The sequence below is a fragment of the Sceloporus occidentalis genome, unplaced genomic scaffold (assembly GCF_023333645.1).
Source record: "Sceloporus occidentalis isolate IW3139 unplaced genomic scaffold, rSceOcc1.0.p SCAF_12, whole genome shotgun sequence".
NCBI classification, from domain to species: Eukaryota; Metazoa; Chordata; class Lepidosauria; order Squamata; family Phrynosomatidae; genus Sceloporus; species Sceloporus occidentalis.
In genome coordinates, this window is record NW_028316992.1 from 15,122,676 (window position 1) to 15,147,149 (window position 24,474).

Below are 24,474 nucleotides of genomic sequence, written 5' to 3' on the forward strand. Positions count from 1 at the left end.
TTGGCTTATACATTGTAAACAGCTTAGTGAGTGCTAGTACGCTGATAAGTGGTAGAGAAATGTGCTTGCTATTGCTTGCTGTAAGGTCTGTTTTAGCTTAGTGACTAAAAAGTCTAAAAGATGCTTCATTTTGTTTTGCTTTACTACCTTATATTGTGTCCTGTCAGTTTAAATTCATTCATAAAGTTATTGGAACATGAGTTATTGTAATATTATGGCTCCTTTTTAGTAAAATCAACCAGAGAGCATCTTATTGTATAGTGCAGTGATAAACATAACACTTCCATTGATTGCATGTAATAACACAAAGCATTGGCTGACTCCAGATCCTTGTCAAGGAAATTCATGAGCTATACAGGTTGGCTGTTATGTGTTTGACCATGTCATTGCATTTTTAGTAGGGTACACATGCTCCGTGTTCTTTCAAAGCGTGAATAATTGGATCCTGTAGTCCTTGGGCTGAAATGGTTGACGGGCTTGCAGGTGTGCGTGGAGTAATCTGAATGTTGTCTGGTTTCACTCAGGTCTTATTAGATCTAGACTGTCCTTTGTTGTTGCAGGTTTTCTCAAGTATACATTGCTGTTGATGAGCGCCTCACATCTTTGAAAACAGACACCTTTAGTAAAACCAGAGAGGAGAAAATGGAGGATCTTTTTGCCCAAAAGGAGGTAATGACACTTTAAAAAAAATCATATAGTGAGGAAGAGCATGCTTACTCCATTAAATGTTATTACATTTGAAATACTCAATATAGTAGGCCCCCATTTCTCACATCACAGCCAGGAGATCCAGAATGCACTGCTAATCTAAGCTGATGCTGTTTTTGGACTGAGCTTCACTGCAAGTTCTCTTTCTGAGTACTCTTTCAGTGATTAGAGAAGAACCCTAAAATGGAAGTATTTCTTTACATTGACAGTGATTTTTATTCTGCTCTTTAAAAGATGTGCATTTTCCTGACACAAGATTACTTCTGTGAGAACTCAGCCAAAATAGATGATTTTTCGGGAATGCTTTCTTGACATCTGATCTCTGTTTTGTCATCTAGGAAGACAGGGGAAGACTAGGTTTTTGCCCAAGAAGAATAATTGTGGTTTTGTTTCTTTCCTTTGCTAGATGGAGGAAGTCGAATTTCGAAACTGGATAGAGAAAATCCAAGCAAGGATGCTTTCTTCATCACTTGACACTCCCCAGCAACTGCACTCAGTTGCTGAGTCTCTCGTAGCCAAAAAGCAAAGTCTCTGTGAGATGTTACAAGCTTGGAATAACAGGTGAGAGTCTAACAGTCTTAATTTGCTGATGAGTCCTGATTGTGTTATAACAACTCCATAGAGCTTTCCCCCTTGTCTTTTTCTTGAGCTGAGTGCAGTTCCAGGTCTCTGCAAGGGTTCTTTTGGTGCCATCTACTGACACATATTACTACTAAAGCATAAACTTGATTGATGTTAAACGATGCAGCATTGGTACACAGCAGAGAACCATTCTGTCCTCTTACTAATGGGTTCCCTCAGTCCTCATAGCCAATGGTACAATTGGGACCCCAAACAAATTTCACTTAGACTATCGATCAAAGACTCCTTCCACCTTGGATCTCTTACTTGCCCTCTAGTGAGGCTGGAACTTTGGGAGAGTCCTTTTCCCTTTGTTAAAGCTGTTGGCTAGCCTTCACATCCTTCCAGCTTTGTGCTCCTCTGGCTCCTCCTCTGTCTATCTCTGCATCTGCCTTTTGACCATTACTCTCTTCACCTCCTTCTGCATCCACCTCATCCCTTTCCTTAACCCTTTCTTCTCCTTCGTTTCCTCACTTTCTTTCCCCTGCCTCTTTCTCCCTCTCTTCTTCCCATGTTGGTGTGGTTCTCCCTCTTTCCATTCGTCCTGGCCCTATTCCTGTTGCATGACACCCCGACTCTCCTACCAGTGTGTCAGAGTTATATAGTACAGAAGCAAACAAAATCAAGATGTTCAATTTTGAGCTTTCTGTTCCCAATAACTGAGAACTGTACAAGCAGGTTAGTAACAGAGGAAAATTAATTCCTCCATTCATTTTTAGCCTTGACAACTTTTCTCAGCAAACAAAATGCAAAGTGAATGCAAAAAGTATTCAATAAGGCCATTAATACAAGTTGACTCTTGCACACTACTGGACAGCTATTTATGTTTTGTCAGGATGCAAACAAGGACTCCAAAAACCATCTTCTTGGTGATGGAGGCCCAGCTCACCACACCCCTACCATCTGCACAGAAAGTGATATCACTTGTTATGGTTATGCTTTTATGTTATGGTTATGCTTGATCACTGAAGGGCAATTGCAAATTACTGGGTTTATTTTTAAAAAAACGTCTCAGATAAATACTAAGAACAGCAAGTAAATAGATGCTTATGACAGCTTGTGAATTAATGAGAGTTAGCATACTAAAAACTGTAGAGAGAAAACAGTGCTTAAAGAGATGTATCCCATTGATCAGCTGTGGAGCTATTAATGTAAACATTTGAAATGTATCTTTACCCTAGGATTGTTTTGGATGTTCATTGCCAATGATATAAAATGTCATATTGACCACTCATGCAAGGCTTTTCTAAACAGGCCATATATTCAAAGCAAATGGGAGACTATGTTGTTAGCTGAATGGGATCCTCTTGAAGGAACCAGACTGATACCTTAATAAATGTGATCAAATGAATTCTGAAGAAACAAGGTAGATTATCTGTATATGGTGCCTTCTAAATAATTAGTATTCTGAAGACGTGGGGAACCTTTAGCTCATGAGTTTAATTCTACATCCTGGGATCTGTAATCCAGCATGTGGATCTCTGTGGAAAGTCACTCCCAAGAGCCCCACCACCTCAGAAGGGATGAGAGGGTACAAAACCAACCAGCCTTTCATTGCTCTCATCTTTTCCACATAGGGTAGGCAAAGAATCAGTGAAGCTGCTCAGGCCATCTGAGTACTAACCATGGATGTGGCTCTTCTTTACTTGAAAGCCCCCCCCCCCCCGCCCGTCCTGCCCCTCGTATCCTGGAAAACAAAAGTTTCTTATCACAGTGTAATTTTTCTTTTAAGCCGTTAACTGTGTCACAGCAATAACATGAACCCTGTTGCAGGTTACAGGATCTTTTCCAACAAGAGAAAGGGAGGAAACGTCCCTCAGTGCCACCTAGTCCTGGGAGATTGAGGCAAGGTGAAGAGAGTAAGGTAATGAGTCCCACTGTTTGTAATGCCAAATTCAAAACTGCAGTTCTAACTAGATTTTGGTGTCTTACTGTTACAGGTTGAGTGTCCCATATCAAAAATGCATGGGACCAGACGTGTTGTGGATTTGGGGGATTTTGGTTGGGTTTTTTTTTTGGGGGGGGGGGGGGGGAAGGATTTCGGAATACCTGTATTTGTATGCATACATACATATTTTAGTCCACATCTGAACTGCAGAATTAATGCACTTTGATGATACCCAACACAAAATTCATATATGTTTCATATACACCTTATACACAGAGCCTGAAAGTAATTTTATACATAATTTGTACATGAAACAAATTTGTGGACATGGAACCATCAGGAAGCAAAGGTGTGATTTTCTCAGGAATATTGAGTTTTGGAATATTTCAGATTTCAGAATTCAGAGAGACTCAACCTTTAACAAATTATTCTTAATTTTTGGCACTTGCATAATATTTGGCAATAACCAAGGGACACCCCCCGTCCCCTTGGAATACCAATATGATGTTTGTCATGATGGGAAAAACTCAGGAAGGGAACTCTGCCCATACACCATGACAGAGTAATGTTAGACTAGAATTGCTCAGGGTCCTGTGAACTCACATACATCCAAAGGGATTTCTCAAGCAGCTGCAAGCTTACCCCACTCCCTGTACCAGAAATGACTGGAAATGCCTACAAACTTCAAAACTGAATTGCAGTCTAGTTAGAATTTACAGTTCTAAGTAGCATTAAGAATGAAAAAAGGAAAGGGAAAGAAAGCCTCTGCCAATCTGTGTGCTTCTCTGGGTTGGTACCCTTGCATTGATTGGTACCACATGAAGCTGCTTCACATAATTCTTAACATTGAGTGTGTATAGCAAGGGTAATACTTTGTCCTTCTGACCATGCTAGAATGGTTCGAGAGAAGAGACAATAGGAAGTAGTTGTCTTCCCTAGATTCTAGCCCAGTAAATGCAACAACAAGTATGTTCCTTCACTGCATTAGGAGAAGGTACATCTTCACATCCTCTTCCCACTAAGGGGAGAACCCAAGTGGGTGCATTTGAAAATGGAACGTTGGACTTACCTGAGAGACGTCCCTTTACAGCAGAGAAGGCCCGAGCATCCTGATCTTGGGTGGCTCCGCCCGCTTGGCTCCTGGTAGGCAGGTAGGAAACAAAGAGACAAAGGTATGACCGGGGCCCTGTCCCCCGCCCCTGCGGGCGGAGCTACCCAGGAACCTCAGTCGATTTTAAGCCTGACACACCCTAGAATTAATGAGGTCTAGAGGAACTTGGATCCCGCTCACCCGCGCCAGTAGGCAGATAGGGTGGGGAGGATGCTCGGGCCTTCTCTGCTGTAAAGGGACGTCTCTCAGGTAAGTCCAACGTTCCATTTAGCAGCAGAGAAGGGGCCGAGCATCCTGATCTTGGGATTTACAAAAGCAGACCAGATACTAGGGAGGGCTGGCTGGCGCGGAGGGCGGATCTGACACTATGTGTTGCAAAACCCTCCGGCCAAAGGCCGCCTCTGCCGATTGGAAGAGATCGAGCTTATAATGTCTGGTGAAGGTAGACGGGGACTTCCAAGTGGCTGCTCTGCAAATCTCAGCCAGCGGGGCGTTGGTAGACAGGGCCGCTGAAGTAGCTGCACTCCTTGTCGAGTGAGCGGTGATGTCCTGTGGCGGCTGTAGCTTGAGTGAGCTGTAGCACTGGACTATGCACTGCTTGATCCACCTTGCCAAAGTAGATACTGACACTTTCTTGCCCTTTGAGCCAGGTCGAAAGGAAACGAACAGCGCCTCAGACTTTCTGAATGAGGCCGTTCTCTTGAGGTAAACTTTTATGGCTCTGCGAACATCTAGGGTATGCCAACACTTTTCCAAATCAGTTGTTGGACGAGGGCAGAAGGACGGGAGGACGATGTCCTGAGTGGTGTGGAAGACGGAGTTGACTTTGGGGATAAAAGTTGGATCCGGCCTCAGAAGAACGGAGTCCGGCCTGATGATCAGCAGTTCCTTGCGGACGGAGAGGGCGCCGATCTCAGACACACGCCTCGCCGAAGCTAGTGCCGTCAGCATGAGCGTCTTGAAGGTCAGGAACTTGAGGGCCACTTCTCTCAGTGGTTCGAAAGGAGAGATGGTCAGAGCCTTTAGGACTTGATGGAGGTCCCATGAGGGGAATCTATGTTTGGTCGGGGGCGCTTTGTTGGCGACCCCTTTTAGCAGTCTGCGGACATGAGGGTGGTGCGATATCCTGGCTGCTTCCTTATGGGGCAGGATGGAAGTGATGGCCGGCAGTTGCCTCTTGATGGTGTTGGGCCTCAGGCCCTGGAGAAACCCCTCTTGCAGGAACTGTAGCACCGTTGGAACAGAAACCTTGATGAAGTCTTTGTTCTTGCGCTTGCACCACCTCCTGAATGTCCTGAAGGTGTATTCGTAGATCCTATTTGTAGATTGGCGTCTCGATGCGAGAATGGAGTCAACCACTTCTGGGGAGTAGCCGTAGCTGCTCAGCATGTGGCGTTCAATTTCCAGGCGTGAAGCCGCAGCCAGGCTGGGTCCGGATGATGGATCTGGCCTTGTGCGAGGAGGTCTGGCCTGAGTGGAAGGGCAAAGCTCTGAGACGCCATGTCTAGGATCTCCGAGAACCAGGGTCGCCGCGGCCACGCTGGAGCCACCAGGATAACTTGTGAGTTGGACCTGCGTATTCTGGCCAGAAGCTTGGTAAGCAGAGGAGTCGGAGGGAATGCGTAGAGGAGGCCCGGCGGCCAAGGGCAGTTGAGGGCGTCCATTCCTTCGGCTCCTTCCGTTAGGAACCTGGAAAAAAACCTGTGAGTCTTGGCGTTGGCGGGGGAAGCGAACAGGTCTAGTACGGGTTGACCGAGCCTGTCGGTGATGACCTGGAAGACTTGAGGGTGGAGGCTCCACTCTCCCTGATCTATGTCCGTTCTGCTCAGCCAGTCGGCTTTTGAGTTTAGGGATCCTTGAAGGTATTCTGCCTCTAAGGCTAAGAGGTTGGTCTCCGCCCATCGTAGCAGGGATTGAGCCTCGACCATCAGAGACCTGGATCTGGTTCCCCCCTGTCGGTTGACATGAGCCTTGGCTGTGGTGTTGTCGGTCCTGATCAGGACTGACTTCTGTCGGATCGACTGTCTGAAGGCCAGTAGAGCGAAGCGAATTGCACGGAGCTCCAGCCAGTTGATGCTGTGATTTAATTCCTCTGGGCTCCATTTGCCCTGGGCCAGTTGTGTCCCGCAAACTGCTCCCCAACCGTGGAGGCTGGCATCCGTTGTAATCTGGACACTCGGGGACCTCCAAATTTGGCGACCTCGGCGGACTGATTCGGACATCCACCAGCGAAACGACCGCCTTGCCTCGGTGGAGAGGTGAATCGTCTTGTGTCTCCTGAGGGTAATGGCTCGTTGGTGTGGGAGAAGGAGCCATTGTAGTGGCCTGGAGTGGAATCTCGCCCAGGGGAGGCACTGGATAGATGCTATCATGAGACCCTGGAGGTGGGCCAACAGCTGGAGGCTGGGCCGTGTGGAGCTTAGGGCTTTTGAGATGGCCCCCTGAATGGCCTGTATCCGATCCAGAGGCAGGCGCACTGTCCCCTTGTGTGTGTCTATTATGGCTCCCAGGTGGTGGATCTGCTGTCTTGGGGTCAGCGAGCTCTTTTGTAGGTTCAGGAGAAAGCCGTGATCCTGTAGCGACCTGAGGATGCGAGAGATGTCTTGAGTCCCCTGAAGCCTGGACGGTGACCGGATTAAAAGGTCGTCGAGGTAGGGATAGACGTGTAAACGCTGGGTCCTCCACAGGGCAACCAGCGCCACCATGATTTTGGTGAACACCCTGGGGGAAGATGCTAGTCCGAAGGGGAGAGCTCTGTACTGGTAATGGCGTTTGCCGTATCTGAACCTGAGGAATCTTCTTGAGGAAGTGTGGATCAGAATATGCAAGTAAGCATCCTGGAGGTCCAGCGATGAGAGGTAGTCTCCCGGCTGAAGGCCTTCTAGGATAGACTTGAGCGTCTCCATCCTGAACTTTTTCTTTAGGACGAACCGGTTGACCCGTCTGAGGTTCAAGATGGCTCTCCAGGAACCGTTTTTCTTGGGAACGAGGAAGAAGGTGGAATAACAACCTAGTCCCCTCTCCTGTCTCGGGACGGGTTCGATGGCTTTGATGTCTAGTAGGCGCTGGATGGCCTCCAGTAGGAGGCGGTGTTTGTTGGGGTCGGCTGATCTGGGAGACGGTATGAATTTGTCCGGAGGTGTACGATGAAAAATTATCTTGTAGCCCTGACGGATGGTATCCAGGACCCATTTGTCCGAGGTGGATGTCTCCCAGATGTGGCCGAACCCCTGCAGCCTGCCCCCTACTGGGGGAGCACCGTCATTGGGGGTTATTTTTGCGTGGTTGTTTGGACCCCGCTCCTTCCTTGGAGGAGAAAGCGGGTTTAGCCTGTTTGTTGGATCTTGAGTCCCCCCAACTTGGTCTGTTGGTCCTGAACTCCCTGGCTCGAAAGGAATTGGAGGAAGAAGGGTAGGAGGATTGGGAGGGGCGAAAGGAAGAGCGGTTTTTGTATTGCCTCTTATCGTCCCTTTTCTTGGAGGTGGGAAGGGCTTTCTTCTTGTCCTTACCCTCTACTAGCACTGGCTCTAAGGATTCTCCGAACAGCTTGGAGCCAAGGAATGGTGTAAAGGCCAAGTTCTGCTTGGATTTCGAATCTACATTCCAGCTCTTGAGCCAGAACTGCCTGCGAACTGCCACGGCCGCTGCTTGGGCTCTAGCGCACTGTTGGATGGTGTCTAGGGTGCCGTCGGCTGCAAAGGCCGCCGCTCTGGCAATTTTGTTAACGGTCTGTTTGACCCTGGTATCTGGGTTGGGTAGAAGGTCCAGGAGTTGACGGGACCACTGGAGGGTGGCTCGCATGACCATCGAGACGGTGGTCGCGGCCCTTATGGCAATGGATAAGGCCTCATGGGCCTTTTTCAGTGCTCCGTCTGCCCTACGGTCTTCTGGGTTTCTGAGTGTGTCCTCCCCGTCCCTACTGAAAACCGCCGATGAGACAAGTGCCGACACAGGGGCATCCACGGATGGGACCCTGAGTCTGTCCATGACGGCTGGCTGAAGTACGTAGTACTTGCGGGTGATGCCGTGGTTGGACCTGGCAGAGGCTGGTTTAGACCACTCATCTCTAATAATCTGCATGATGTTTAGAGGACATGGGATTTGTTGGACTGTCGAGACTGGCACTGGGAACAAATCCTCGCTCACTTTGGGGAGGTCTGAGTCGGGGGCGGGAGCGGCCTGGTCGGTAGGAGAGGCAAGGCCTAAGGTCTTGGTCGTCTTTTTTATAAGTGTCGCATAGTCCTCCTGTTTAAACAGGCGAGAGGACAATTGGGGGTCTGACTTGCTATCTGCTTCATCCTGTGACAGCTCGCCCTCCTCTGCCTCAGAGCCTGAGAGGTTGTGAGTGTCGTCCGAGGATTCATCCTCGGGGGGCAGCGTAGCGCGAGGGCGCTTGCGACCAGAGGCCCTGGTGTATCGAGCGCGCTTGGGAGGTGGGAGGTAAGAGTGTTCCGAATCGGAGGAACATGAAGCCCCCTCATCGTCCCCCTCTGATTCGTAGGCTCCTGTCTGGCTTAAAGGAGACTGGATGGGAGAGGGCTCGGTGGTGGCTGTATCCCTGGTCGGGGAGCTCCGCTTTCTGGGAGCTTTGCGCCCTAGACCCTCTCTGGGCTGGTCTGTGGCCTGGGGTTGGCTGGTGGCGGCGGGGGCCTCTTTGGCAAAAATGTCTGCCCGCCCAGCTGTGGCTGGTGTCGACCCCGCGCGGGTAAGGAGTCGGTGGGCATTGGCCTCCGGCTGGAGAGGCTGGCGGCGGCCATGGGCGTCCGCGCGGCCAAGATGGCGGCGCCCATGGGCGGCCGCATGGCCAAGATGGCGGCGCCCATGAGCGGCCGCGTGGTGACGCTGGGGCACTTCCGGGTCATCCGGAAGTGGGCGGAGCGCCGGCCGGTTAACATGGCGGCCGCCATGCGCCTCATGCGTGGGGCCTGCGCTGGTCAGGGGGAAGCCCGGTGCCATCCCCCACCCACCCGGAAAGGAGTCGCCGGGAAGAAAGGCCTGTGGAGGCAAGGGCCCCGGCCACATAAAGAGCGGCCCCCCCCCTGGGAAAGTGGCCGCCCCCCAAGTCGAAGCGCTGGCCTCGCGAGCGCGCGAGCCGGCGCCTTCGTCCCGTCCCTGGGGTGCCCCGGTGGTGGAGGAAGCCTCCTGCTGTAGGAAGGCCCTGAACCACCTCAACAATTGTGGTGGCGGGGGGGAGTTACTCACGTCCTCCTCGCCGTTAGCAGGTGAGGGCTCTCCCTCTTCTGACCACCCATCCTGAACCCGGGTCGTCTGGGAGTCCCTCGTTCCAACAGCGGAAGGGAGGGGATCCTCCGGCCGCTGTGGACGCGCTTCCACTTGCAGGGGCGCTGCTGGTGATGCCGCTCGGCGAGCAGCCGGCAAAGCCGGGGCTGGCCCGGGCAGAGTGGAAGCGAGCTCCCCTGTGGCTCTGGCCTCCCTGTCGGTAGCCATTGGAGCGGGGGGGGGGGAGTGGGAGGCTGAGAGGAAAAGGACAGGAGATAGGGAAAAAGGTTTTTTTTTTTTTTTTTTTTTTTTTTTGGAGTGAGGGAAAGAAGGAGAGAGAAGGAAAGGGAGCCAGGCGAGTCTGGGGAGCCAGCGATGGAAAAATCCGAAGAAGGATGAAAAACGTCCTACCAGGTGCAAGGCAGGAAGAAGACTGAGGTTCCTGGGTAGCTCCGCCCGCAGGGGCGGGGGACAGGGCCCCGGTCATACCTTTGTCTCTTTGTTTCCTACCTGCCTACCAGGAGCCAAGCGGGCGGAGCCACCCAAGATCAGGATGCTCGGCCCCTTCTCTGCTGCTAAATAATAATAATAATAATAATAATAATAATAATAAAATTTATTTGTATCCCACTCCTCTGAGAACAATTGGGGCGGCTAACAAGTTAAAAATATACAACATATCAAATCCCTGGTACCCTCCCCCCCTTAAAAAGGTATTAAATCTAATAGAAAATTAAATTTAAAAAGAAAATGACAAAGTGTCTGAGGCTTCTGAGGTATCCCTAAAGCAAAAAGAGGCGTGAAGTAAGCTTTGAAGGCACAGCGCTTAAAACACTGCACATTCTGGAAGACAGTTGAATTGCATCTCAGCAAGCATCTGGTGACTTTCCCTGTATTACAAATAAAAATGAATTGGCTGGCTACCTATGGGATGGACAAGCTGGAGCTTGTATCCAAGCATATGTAGCCAAAGACCCAGCCATGAACACTAAAAGAATAAAATGATCTAGTCTGATTTTAAAGCATGTCTATTCACAGGAAGCAAGTTTCAACGAATTCTAATAACTGTAGGTATGTGGTATTATTGTTACGTGCCTTCAAGTCCTCTCTGACATATGGAGAACCTATTACAGGGTGTGATTTCTTGGCAAGATTCATTCAGAGGTAGCTTCCCATTGCCATTCTCTTAGGCTATGAGAATGTCACTTGTCCACGGTCACCCAGTACATCCCCCTGCTGAAGGCAGATTTCAAGCCTGGTCTCCCAGAGTCCTAGTTTAACACTCCTGCACTCAAGCCACTAGCTCTCATTCAATACCCAATACCATTACAGCTTTAACATTACCAGTGAATAAAGTCACTATTTTGGTTTAACTGAATTAATTTGGAATAAAGACATGTTATTCATGCTTGTAGAGGAAACCATTATTTAATTCTGGAGTTCAAAGAGAAATTTGTTAGCAATACTATCTACATTATTAAAAAGAAAGGAAAGAAATCTGAATATAGAAGAGCATCAAGAAACAAAACACCATATTTTGTATTATAGATCAGCTCAATGGATGCATCTCCTCGCAATGTTTCTCCAGCACTACAAAATGGAGAGAAAGGTATGTTTACATCCTTTATGAAGCCTCAGCCTTTCACACTAAGGGTGATAACTGCACTTGAGCATATCTTTGTATGTTTACAGTTTCCTTATTCTGGAATATTTTTATTTTCTGTGACTTTCCCCCCTTTTCTGTCACAAAGGCCATTTTCTTTGGATTAAGAGTGCAGGAAGAATTGTCTTGTAAGAAAATGTGATGTCATTCAAAATAATATATTTATGCTTGCATCTTCCATGGATTCAGTGATTCCACTTTTTGAAATGTTTAGCTTGTCTACAGTATTATATTGACTTCTTTTTCTTGCCTATTCTCTCTCTCTCTCTCTCTCTCTCTCTCTCTCTCTTTCTATGTGTGTATGAGAAGAAACATAAATTATCCTTAGGAAGCAAATGCAGACCAGTTAGGACTGTACTTATCATCCATAAGACATTAAATATTTTCTTTTGTGCACATTTTCACTTAACAGAGGATCGTTTCCTGACCACCTTGTCAAGTCAGAGCTCTACAAGTTCCTCTCTTCTCCAGCTTCCAACCCCCCCTGAAGGCATGTCTGACCAGTTTACAGGGGGCACCTCCTTTGCCCACACACTCTCAGACCCAGACCCAACCAACACCTCAGAAGGTATCATCCTTGTTCTCTTTCCTTTTTTTGTTGTCTTTTTTCCCTGTATTGGCTAAAGCTCATAGAAAAATGAATCAATTTATTGAACTGCCTTCATAATAACAATGGCCATTTCATCCTTGAGCACAGCTGTCCCCAATCTAGTACCCCCTGGCTTTGTTGGATTATAGCTCCCATCAACCCCAGCTAACATGGCTGGCGAGGAGCTATGGAAGTTGTAGTCCAAAATATCTGGAAGGCTAAGAGTTGGAGATCCCTGCTGTAATGTATGCTATTCATTGTGTAAACACACAAGAGAAAGAAATCAGAAGTTGAAAAAATGGTTGAAGATACTAGAAAAGAAACATTTTTTAAAGAAGGAATTAGTGCTGGCTTTAATGAACATCCAAAACTGTAGATAAAATGCTGAGTATAGTGGGCCTATATTGTACCCCTGGATCTTTTTCTCTTTTAAAAACTTTTTTTTATATATTTCACAAATGGTTGATTAGCATTTAATTTTAAAATAATAATAAATAATAATAAAAATTTTATTTATATACCGCCCTTCCGTATGATCAGGGCGGTTTACAACAATTAAAATACACAATAATCATTAAAAACCATACAAAAATTACATAACCCATACAACGAAAACAAGAACAAAAGGCCCCCGGGTTAGCCAATCCATTGCCTGTGCGGCGGGGGGGGGGGGGGGCTATTTTGTCAAAAAACCATATCATTGTTTGTAAGCCGTAACTGATACCACACAAGACACACTGGTCTGCTAAATACATTAGTTGTGCAGATTTGATATGCCATTTCTATGTATCTATATTAGGCACTAATTAATCTTTTACTGTTCTTTGTTTAGTCTGTTAACAAAATAACCAGAAGCTCTTTGATTGTAAACTCACTAGATTGCCTTGAGTGATCCACACTGCCTTGGATACTGGATTTGCATTACAGAGAATAATAATACTAACTTGTTTTACAGGGCTTTTGTGCGGATTACAATTAATCTGTGTAAGGTATTTGAACATTTAAAGCTAGTTATTTACTCAGTCTGCCTACCACTATTGAGAAAGTTCATAACTGACTTAACCATCACTACTGAATTTATTATTAAAGCAAGGAGTATATCTAGAAATAATCCAGAAGTGTTCAGAAATTTCCATACTAAAGGATTTTGATAACTAAGGTGCTTTATAGACGTGCCTAAGCGGCGCCGTCGTTGCGCCAGGAATACGCGCGAGAGGCGGTGCTTCTGGGCGCGCCTTGCCCCTCGCGCGTATTCCGTACGGCAAGATGGCGGTGCCCTATACAGATGGGCGCCGCCATCTTGACGTAACGGACGTGCAGCGTCCGGATGTTTAAACCCGGAAGAGCCGTCGCGAGTGCGCACTTTCGCACTTGTGGCGGCTCTTCTGGGTTGCCGGAAGGAGTGCGATTTCTGCACTCCTTTTTTGCAGCGCGGGGGAGTCACGCGGTTTGGCTGCAGCGGCTCCCCCGCGCTGCAACCGGCAGCGGCCCAAGACCGCCCCTTTTGGGCAGTCTGTAACAGGCCTATGAAACCTGTTAGGACATCAGGTGGTTGGTTTTCGTTAGTTAGATCTTGAACAGTACAGACATATGAAATGTTATCAGTCTGTGCTTTCTTTTGATCTATAAATATTTTGTTAAATGTTTTGATCCATAAATATTTTGTTTGTAGTAATGTCTGCACATGATCATGAAAAGCTCAAAGTTTTTTATTCTTGGTGTCTTGACCTAGTTCATAATAATCTCACTACCTTCACTTGGCCAGAAATTGAGGCATAATTATCAGTCATTATAACTGAAATTATCTATATAAGAGAGAGACTCAGTGGCTTATTTTCATTTCCCCAAAACAACTATTTTAAAAGCAAATTGTGGAACTCTTGTGACTACAAGAGATGTATGTTTGTTTGTTTTTAATTGCAGATGTGTTTGATGGACATTTGCTGGGGTCTACAGACAGCCAGGTGAAAGAGAAATCCACTATGAAGACTATTCTTGCAAATCTGTTGCCTGGAAATAGCTACAATCCCATCCCATCCCCTTTGTAAGTTTTAGCACCATTACTGAGAATTAAGACAATAGTTTGTATACAATGTATTATTTGAAGTAGGCAAATTTTGCCTCTTAACTGCAGTAAATGTGGTCAGGTGGATAAGCTTTATACGTGTTATAGAGAGCTCTAAATGACCATAGCTGTTCAAATTTGGATGGTGCTCTAACTGTGTCCATTCCTGGTATAGTCAGATCTCACCATAATCATGCCTATTACTTATATCTGAATTAGTGTCTGGATTCAGGAATGGGCTGGTGGAGATCTAACACATTGAATTTGAAGTCTTGATAATATGGAAGTTTTATAAGTTGGGGATTACAGTGGACTCTTGCTTTATGTGGGGGAACCATTCCATTCCGCTGCCTCCCTGCATAAAGCGAATTCCGCGCATGCTCAGGCCCCATTTCTATCAAATTCAGTATCCAAGCCAGAAAAAATATCTTTTGCATTTTAAACAAAACCTGTTAAGGCAACAATAGATCAGACGTCCCGGTACCTTCTATATTCTGAAAAGAACATTTTAATGAGCAAATACAAAAATACAAATACAAAAGAAAGAACAAAAAAAGTGAAAACTCTGTATATGCATATTATATTTTTATATCTTTAAAACCGAATATGGAGCCTCTGCTCCCTTGTCTTGAACTTTGTCCAAATAGGAATGGGGTGCACTCCTGTACGTGTTGCACATGTTATTCATCTAAATGGGGCTTCCATTCCGCGTGACCTCAAGTCCGCATATGAGAAGCCTGCGTATGGGGCAGGCCGACTGTATCTTGTTTGGAAGTTGGGTGTGCAGCCTGTTCTTGATAGTGCCACAGTCCTTATGGAATAGCAAGTGTGTAACTTACATGTTCAAAGTCTTAGATATGGCTTTGTCACTGAAGGGTTGAGTAGAGCTATGTTGATTATGGGTAACCTTTACAAACTTCATGTAACTACTGATGATGGCTACTCTTGAAAAGAGACAGTGGTCAAGATGGTTCTTGCTAACTTCCTGACAGGACTGCCATAACACATTGTTTGTGGAGCTACCCTTCATGACTACTCAGAAGCTTTTGCTAGCTCAGAAAAGTAAGCTGGTTAAGTTAGGAAATTAAAGTGGTTAAACTTGCAGATGCAACCAGGTGGGATCCTATTACTACTAATCCTGAGTGAGGTGCTCTGGTCGTTTCTAGACCCAATTCAAAGTGCTATTGCTTGTCTATAAACTCTCAGTGGCTTGGGATCCAAATACCTACAGGATCCCTTCCCCTGTACCTGCCTGTGAGCTGGTTGCCTGAAGGTCTATCTCCTCCCATGTGATCCTGCCTGTCCCTCTTCTCTTGAGGGTAGGGACTTCTCAGTGGTTAAGCACATGCTTTGCATGGAGGTTCAATATTTGGCATTTCCAGGGTTTTATGAGTTAGTTTATTTATGCATTTTAATGATAGCCATTGCATTTAAAATTACTTCCTTTAATATTGTATACACTGCTTTGAGGGATTTCATTATTGGAGAAAAGCATTGGGAAATGTAGTTAGATATAAATGAAAAAAATAAGTATTTCTCATGTGATCCTCCCTGTCCCTCTTCTCTTGAGGGTGGGGACTTCTCAGTGGTTAAGCACATGCTTTGCATGGAGGTTCAATATTTGGCATCTCCAGGATTTTATGAGTTTGTTTATGTATTTTAATGATAGCCATTGTATTTAAAATTACTTCCTTTAATATTGTATACAATGCTTTGAGGGATTTCATTATTGGAGAAAAGCATTGGGAAATGTAGTTAGATGTAAATGAAAAAAATAAGTATTTTTTCAAGTAGAAGGAGACAGCTATAAACCCTTGACTGTGTTTAACCCATAGGTGACTGACTGTTAGCCTTTACTAATTTCTTAACAGCCTTGTGGTTTGCTCCTTTAGCCTGTTTTGGCATTCTTTATAGCTAGTTTAAGACAGGGTAGAAAAATAATTTGTTGACAGGCTGTACTACCTGAATATTTTCTGCAGTCTACCTGCTTAAAAGACAGTACATCAATCTGTAATGTCCACTTCAGATAGGTATCTCGATTCTTACCTATGTACTCTAGCCAGTGGGCTCAGTTAAAGCAAAACTCTGTTCCAGTCTGCCTGGTTTAGCCTAATTTTTATTAGGCATACCATGCAGAATTTCCTCCTCCTGGCCACTTCTTATAGTTTGTCTTTTCTCTTTTGTGTTCTTAACGCAGTGAACCTGACAAGCATTATTTAATGTATGAGCATGAACGTGTTCCTATTGCAGTCTGTGAAAAGGAACCAAGCTCCATCATAGCCTTTGCTCTCAGGTATGTGGGTTTGTTACATCTTATTTTTATTTTTAAACTCCCATGTTCAGGAAGAGAAATGCTAACTCTCCTCAGAGAATGTTATGCACAATTTGAAGTGGCCTTGACTAAAGCAGCAGGTGGTGTATAGTGGAAAACTGGCTGTTGATGTTAATGGAGCTCTTTCCTTGGACACTTAACCAAGCCTGAGCCTTTGGCAATTTGCTTTATACCCCAGTGATTTATCATGTTTCATATACTGTTGTAGGTTTTCTAATATATAAGGAGGGTAGCGTATTTGTGTGAAGGAGAAAAAGGAGCTTAACGAGGCAGGAAAACACATGTCTTTGTCTATAAAACTGTACTACTAAGGTGAAATAAAGTAGCCTGCCTAGACGGCTGAGTATAGACTTTTTTATTCCATTCTGTACTGTGCTTCAGCTGTATGATCCAGTGAATATTCCCAGTATAGTAGCTGCTACACTTGGGTGGCTTGGCTAAAATGCAGTAAAATGTACTTGCCAGATCAGTGTAATCAACATATTTACAGTCCTGGGGCAGTGCCAAAGTCATTGCTCACTAAAAGGCTTATCTTTAGAAAACTTAATAGAGAATCAAATTTTGACAGTTCTTGAAGGAAGCCATTTATAAATAGCATCATGCTGTGAGTGGCTTGGCAGTAAGTAAGGTCCCATTTAAATTGTACTTGTGGAAATACAGGAGCCATTTTGTCACAACAAGGTGCTTTGAAAGATGTCTGCATATAGGAGCCCCTGGGAGAGAGACTCTGGTAGAAGAAATGCCTGATATTACATGACATCACTGATTTCTGAATCTACCTGTTTTGCCCATCTTGTCCCCCACCTCAAATGATAGCCAGTGAATTGGAGCAGAAATCGGGGCTAAAGGCAGCGACATCCAAACATACATTTCATTGATTATAATATGCCACCGATTTTAACATTTCACTTATAATATGCCACTCACTGAAATGGTGAGTGGGTGGTGGTAATTCCCTCTTATCCACAAGGGGTATGTTGCATGTTCTTCAGTGGATGCCTGAAACCACAGATAGTACCGAACGTCCATACCAGTAATATTTTCAGGCCACAGGTAACTGATAAGAGGGAGCTGTGTAATATTTTCAGAAAGTTGCTGACTGCTGGTAACAAATTATGGAAAGTGAAACCATGGATAAAGGTGGACTATTTATTTATTTGGAGTACAGTGGAGTCGCGCCTTATGCAGGGATCCATTCAGGACCCCCCTCCCACGTAAGGCAAATTCCGCCTATACTCAAGCTCCATTAAAATGAATGGGACTTGTGCTTGCGGCGGCACGATGTGTGTGCATTGCGGATGCGGGTGCCATTCAATTAATAGCAGTGTGGCTTTCGCGTAAACCAGAAGCCGCGTATGGCGCAGCCGCGTATGGAGCAGGCATACTGTATTTATACCCCTCTCTTCTGCCCCAAAGGCTCTCAGAGTGGCTAACAAATGGTTAATTAGATAGTTCGCTGCCCTCAGGCTTACAATAAAAAAAGACATGACACAAAAGGAGAAGAAAATGGCAGTGGGGAAGGGGATCAAATTCAGTTCTTCTCTTTCTCTGAGGCCGGGTGATGGTGGATGGACTGGAGGGAAGGCCTTCCTTACTTTGGGCTAGGCCTGATGGCTCTGGTCTGCCCCTCTCGCCATCTGAGGCCAGATGATGACTACTGTAGTGGTAGTATTTGCAAACATTTGGGCTTTATACACTTCCACAGAAATTGCCCGGAGCAGATAATACCAAATTAAGGAATATTTAAGAAACAAACACAAAGCCCTATAAATATCTTTAAAAAAATAACAAAAATACTAGAACATTTTCCACATTTGCACTATTGTTGCTACGCCCTTCTTGTTACTTTCAGTTCATAGCAGTGTAGCACTAGTGACATGGTCTCAATTGTTTTGAAGTTGGTGCAAATATGGTTGGATGTTATAAAACATTTTATTTAGGCTGATGTCTTTGAGCCTTCAGTTCTATTTATTTGGTGTATTTTATGTTTTATTCTTGTCTTTTGGATCTTGGTTACTACCTCTCCAGCTCCATGCAGGTAAGCTTTTGTTTGGACTATACCATTTCAGTGGGATGTTCCTGTGATTCAATGCTCCTCCTAGAAAAGGAGTCTCTGATGTGACATTTCCCCTTTGTGGAACTTTTGTTTTTATTTAAAGGAGGCTTTTGTTATGTGAATCTTTACAGTCTGAAATGGTACATCCCAGGCAAACATTTGCATTCTCAGTAAGAACTAGATTTATGCCTTCTTTATCACTATGCAGTACCTGGCATTACAGTCTGAACTGTGATGTTGGGTGATAGTAAGAACCTCTGTTTGCTTTGCTCCTCAGTTGTAAAGAATACAGAAATGCCTTAGATGAATTATCCAAAGTGTCTCCAAAGAGCAATGTTGAAGATGGACTTCAAACTAACAGGTGATATCTGATATCTGTCTGTTAATAGTACATTCAAATAATGCTGATGAGCAACCTAACTGTCTGCATCCTTCAGAATTACCAACAACGTTTTGGGCAGTGCTATGGGGCTAACTTCATGGTAACTAGTTATCTTCTGAAGTATTCTGGCAGTAGACGAGCTGCTTCCAAGCACTTGGGCCTGGAATGAGCACTTTTAAAGATTTCACTTTGTACCCTTAAACTTATATTCTTATTAATTTTTCCCTCTTACCCTGGTATTCTATTACATATTGTATGACCTTTGCAATATTACACTGCAGAGCCCAGTATTCTGTTTATCTGTTCAATGTGAGTTCAATGTGCAGTCTCCAGTGCTTTCCATGATTCCTTCTGTATGAAACTTAATCTCAGAATTTAAGAGCCTGTCCATAGATCTGTCAGCAGCTGTTCATTCAATGAATGAAGTTCTAGTTTGAGAGACAGGGTACCTTTGAACAAAACTTACTTAACTTTGGGCAAATTGAAGACAGCATTTGTCTCATGCCCTCCTCTTGACTTCACAAAGGTACTTAGCTGGCTACTATTGACAATAGAATGCAAAAATAGATGAGACCATGGTCTAAGCTTGCAAAGTTTAAATTCTAAGGAAAGTGTCACCATGTCTGTAGGTTTATTGCTGGCTGTTGTTACAAAAAACTACTGTTGACACCTGGGGAATTCTAAAAACTTATTGTTTCAATTCTAGCCTGACTGAGAGCAGAACAAAAAACAGCAGTCCTGTCCGGCTACCTGAAACAAATGTGGGGCAGTCAAACCAAATGGCAGAAGCAGAACCGTGTAAGAATTTTAAATGTATCATTTGTGGTCTCCTGTGAGGTTATGTTCTTAATTTGAGATGCAAAGTATGTTGCAATAGGACTTGATGGCAGTTGGCTTAACCAAGGAAGCCCAAAACCTGAAAATCAAATTTCTGTATATTGCTGCTTTTTTCTTTATATTAATTTATTGTATTTAAAAACTATAATGGCGTTTTGAGAAATCCATCTGTTGATAGCTAAGCCCAAGAAAACCCACATTTTTCAATGTTATAACTGTGGTTCTCTCCCCCATAATAATGAAACCATTGGTATGCAGGATTTGGCAGCTGTTATTTCCCTTACAAGAAAGACATTTTTGTAAAGGAAATCATTGTAAAGGTAATCTATGAAAGTTGATGCTGAAATAAACCAGTTAATCTGAAAAGGTGCCATAGGACTCTTTATTGCTATAAGAAAAAAAAGTTCTCCAGTGCAGTTCTAACATACAGTTCCCTTTGTAAGAAAAGAAGATTCTAAAAGGCCCTTTAAGAACCTATGAAATTGCTAGGTACTCTTCACAGTAAAGTGGGTCCCTGCTAAGCCCAGTCATTTGATTTCCTGTAGAGTATTTCTAAAAATCCCTGTGATCTCTTTACCTCCCCCCAAAAACCATAGCAAGGTGCTAGGTTGTACCCTATATCTTTAATAAAGGACATACTGTCCCACAGGTTTCTTGGCTGTCTTTTCCACCTTATGTTTCCTACTTGTGAACTAGTATCTGTTGGCAGGTTAGTGCCAGGGCTCAAATATTCAACTGGTTGGTTAGAAGAAATGTATACAAATTTTTTTTCCTGTCAAGTAGTGTTAGCGAGGGGTGTTAGTTATGTTTAATGAACCTTCTACCTGTAAGAATAATAAGTACCATGGGTCCTCATAGCAGAAGACTCCATGATGTTTCATAGACTATCTGATGTGCATGACCAGCAATTGTCTTTCACCAATGTGCCAGTGACCGGTACCATGTTTGTGCCCATTGGTTACACATTTTACTTTCTTTTGTGGAATCTCTCCAGAGACCGAAGGAAAAGGGGGAGGAGAAAACTGATGCCTCTTAGAGCAGTGCTAGTCAAAGTGCTAGTCTTTGAACTGGTGCTGGTTCAGAAAACATCAGTGGGCAGTCTCTGGAAAGTAAAATTTGTAACCAATGGGCACAAACATGGTACCAGTCACTGGCACATTGGTGAAAGACAATTGCTGGTCATGCACATCAGATAGATTAAGAAACACCGTCTTTGATGATATCTCATAGACGAATGACCCATAGATTAGTTAGATGTACAGGGGCCTTGTAAGTCATCTTGTCCCAACATTCCTACCAATGAAGAAAATCCAGAAATAGAGCATCCCCCTGGCTAACAGATGGCTGTCCAGGCTGTGCTGAAATACCTCAAGGAGTGGAGAGCCTGCCAGACCTTTAAGAACTCAGTTCCACTGTCAAACTTTCCTTACTGTCAAGATGTTTTTCCTCATGTTTAGCCAAAACCTATTCTGCCATAACTTTGATGTAGTTCTGCCCTCAGAGTCGAAAAAGAACAAGTCTTTGCCCCCCCCCCCCCCATGTGACAACCATTTAGGTTTGGGAAGACTGCTTAAACACATACCCTCCTAGCTGTCTATTTTCCCAAGATAAAACATATCCAGTTCTCTTACTTTATCCCTGAGGGTCAGTCTGCCTTCAAAGAATAAAGAACAGTCTTCCCCTGACAATTCCACTGAAAGGTCCAGAGAGCCTTTGTGGCTCTAAAGAGAGCCAGGACAAGCTCAAGACATTTTTTCTGATGCCTGAAGCGAAGAACAAAATGCTGCCCGCTCTATTCTATCTACAGAACTCAGGCAGACTAGCAGTTAAATCTTGTTTCAGCACTAGAAATGGAGAAGCACCTTCTGTATCACCTTAACAGTATGATTGTTTGGGAAGAGGGGAAGGGCATGAACAACTTGTGTTTCCACGCTGAAATAATCACCTCATTCTTCCTGATGATAGAGACTGTCTTTAGAAGACCTGGTAGTCTTTTATACAGTCAGGTTGGATGGACGACCAACCATCTTCTTCTTGTTGTCTTGGTTATAGCAAAGAAACCATATGGAGTTTTGTCCTTCTTTCGTGGCACGGGAGGGAAAAGTCCTGACCTCTCTTCTCAGAAAAAGGAGACCTTACGTGGGGCAGACAGTGCCTACTACCAAGTTGGGCAGACGGGCAAAGAAGGGGCAGAAAACCAAGGAACAGAGACTCAAGGTATAAGGATTGATTGAGTGATTGCACTTATATCCTGCCTTTCTCTCAAAATGGGATCCTAAGGACTGGAGCGTGGCTTTGGCGTGGCTTCTGGACTCTTAGGACTCATGCATCATTCAAATAGCATATCTTCAAAGTAACCTGAAGCAGCTTTATTTTGGCCTGTCTGTACAGGGCCAAGAATTGGAAAGGGTAGAATTTGAAAAGGACATTAATTTTATAAAGTGTCACCATTTTAGCAGCAGCAGTTCTGTCCAGCCATGTCAAGTGAAGCCTTGGCCATTTCACAGATCTTTTTTTTTTTAACTCACATAGACAACAAAGCTGTTCCTGCTCATCTTTCTTGGTTTGATTTTTTCTCCATATCTGAGAATATCTCCCCTGCCTCCAAAAGTTTATTTTGTGAGGACATTCCACCAAACGTATATGTAAAATCCTGCATCCACTTTTCCCCAGCAGTCCCTTAAGGTGTTTCTGACAATGTGGTTTAGTTTTGCTGGGGTCGTAGATCATCTATGTATTGCCTTAATTGTATTTTCTTATCTTTTTGAAAAGGTTATTTTTCTTAGGGATTTGCCCTATGCCAGCTTGGCATTTATTGGTGTAGTTCAGTGCTTGACTTTTCAATGGATAAATGATAGCAGCATTATGAAGGAGGCTCTAAAATGTGCACACTGTTTAATCTAACAAAGTAACCAGAACCCACAAAATTCTCTGTGTGAAAGAGATTTCTTTCAGGAAACACTTTCTGCTAAATGTAATTCCAAGAAATGACACCGTAGCTTCCAAAAGATTTTACAGATGAAGATGTCTTGTATTGTTGGATCACAGGTCCATCTAACCTGGTGCAGTCTGTTCTGAATGCCACGGGGTCTTCGTGCTGTAGATACAACCACTTTGCTTGTGGTCCCCCTATGGAAATGCCAGGGAGTTACCTGTAACCCATCTAAACTCTCCATTTTCCAGTCTTTCAGCATTCAGGTTTATTTTCCCTGCACATAGCTACGGCCTGTTACAGACTGACAAAATAAAGCTGCTTCGGGTCTCTTTGGAAGTACGCTGTTTAAATGATGCATGGGTCCTAAGAGTCCGGAGGTCGCGCCAAAGCCACACTCCATTCCTAAGCACTGGAGTGCAGCATTGGTGCAGCTTCCGGATTCTTAGGATGCATGCATCATTTAAACAGCATACCTCCAAAGAGACCCGAAGCAGCTTTATTTTGGCAGTCTGTAACAGGCCTACATTTAGCAGAAAAAGCCTCAATAGCCTGGAATGGGCCTGGGCTTTTGATATATTTTATTGGATTGTAATAAATGCTGTTAGTGCTCCTTTGTTATGATCTGGTTTGGTGGTATCTTTTCTCCCCTGACTTCCTTCAGAAATTGGTGAGTGGCAGCTATGGTCTAGTTGTTTTCATTGCTTGAGTTCTGTTTAATACTTTTCTGTTTGACACTTGCCAGGTTTTTGTTTCATACTTTAATGTTTGGAACATAAAGAAAGAGGGTCTTCTTTTGACTTGACCTAAAAGGTGGCATCTCTGGTCCAGTTTTCTCTTTATCATTTCAGATGAGGCAGATGGAGGTGATGCACAAAAGAAACAGCTGGGAAATCCACATGTTGAACTCCGTAAGTAATTTTTAGATATCAGATTTTGCAGGGGTGGAGGAATCCTGGACGAATGCCAGCTATCAACCTTCAACAGAATGCCATTATTAATTGAAACCATGGCCTTTTTTCTGTTTTTGGAAAACATTGCATGGAAATGAGTGCCATAAATGTCAGGAGGGTTATTTGTAAAAACATCACTCGGACTAATTCAGGCAGCTTCTACTTTTCTCTTAAAAGGCAGATGTTGTTGTGCAAGATGTCTTTTGCTCATTGTGTTAGTGCTGTTTACTCCCATGACTTCCAGGAGTCAGAACAGTCAGGCTTATTATGAACAAACTTTAGTAACAGACTTTGCTTAAGACTTGATCTGCTTCTTTGAATCAACTGGAACCTTTTTTTTTTTTAATTATTTTTATTGAATGTAGATTGAAAATTACAAACAAGCTATTTGTCATTATTTATCATCACCAATCTTATATATCATGTTATATACAGAAAAAAAAACAAAAAACAAAAACAAAAAGAGTGTAATAATCCCAGACAACAAAAGTATAATATTTAATAAAAAGAGAAACCCCTCCTTCCCCCTATCCCATCTATAGTATTTTCGCTTGACAGTCATTTGAGCTTTTTCTCCAGAGAATTTCTTTACCTATAGCAGTCTCTTCGTCTGCTTCTTCACATTACCTGACCTGTGTTTCAGTTTAAATACAGGTTATCTTTGTAGTTATTCACTATGGACCAATGCTTAGTTTCTTCTATTGTTCGTTTTGGTTGATCTGACTTGATCAATATGTGAACTTATATTAGTTGGGGTGTAAAATAATAGGTATAATATCTAATGTACCGGCCGTAAATCAGTAGGACCCTCAGAGGAGGATATTCTTTAAGAGAGTATTAAAAATGAAAAAAGATAATAGTGTGTGTGTGTGTGTGTGTGTGTGTGTGTGTGTGTGTATATATATATATTATATTATATTATATTATATATTCCCCCCCATCATTTCTAATTTATAAGAGTTGCTATACCTTTTGTATTCTCATTTTCAGTTCTTAATTTCTTTATATTTTATAACTCTTTACTTCATTAAGATGTCTGCACTTATGACCAATATTTTTCACAAAAGATTTTAAAATTATTCCAATCATTGTTTATTTTTTCAGCTTCGTTTCCTCT

The 24,474-nt window shown here is 44.0% G+C and overlaps 1 protein-coding gene across 3 annotated transcripts in view; it reads left to right on the forward strand.

The window, feature by feature from the left end:
- The window catches only part of PIKFYVE (phosphoinositide kinase, FYVE-type zinc finger containing), a 111,225-nt gene that overhangs the window by 72,570 nt on the left and 14,181 nt on the right, over positions 1-24,474 (forward strand). For all 3 annotated transcript variants that reach the window (XM_089478074.1, XM_089478072.1, XM_089478073.1), the window contains 11 exons: positions 561-669; positions 1,115-1,269; positions 3,103-3,193; positions 11,097-11,157; positions 11,624-11,779; positions 13,724-13,844; positions 16,063-16,158; positions 18,531-18,614; positions 19,342-19,433; positions 21,525-21,689; positions 23,256-23,315. In XM_089478074.1, the coding sequence (XP_089334200.1) occupies positions 561-669; positions 1,115-1,269; positions 3,103-3,193; positions 11,097-11,157; positions 11,624-11,779; positions 13,724-13,844; positions 16,063-16,158; positions 18,531-18,614; positions 19,342-19,433; positions 21,525-21,689; positions 23,256-23,315 (1,190 nt within the window). The remainder of the gene's footprint in view (positions 1-560; positions 670-1,114; positions 1,270-3,102; positions 3,194-11,096; positions 11,158-11,623; positions 11,780-13,723; positions 13,845-16,062; positions 16,159-18,530; positions 18,615-19,341; positions 19,434-21,524; positions 21,690-23,255; positions 23,316-24,474) is intronic.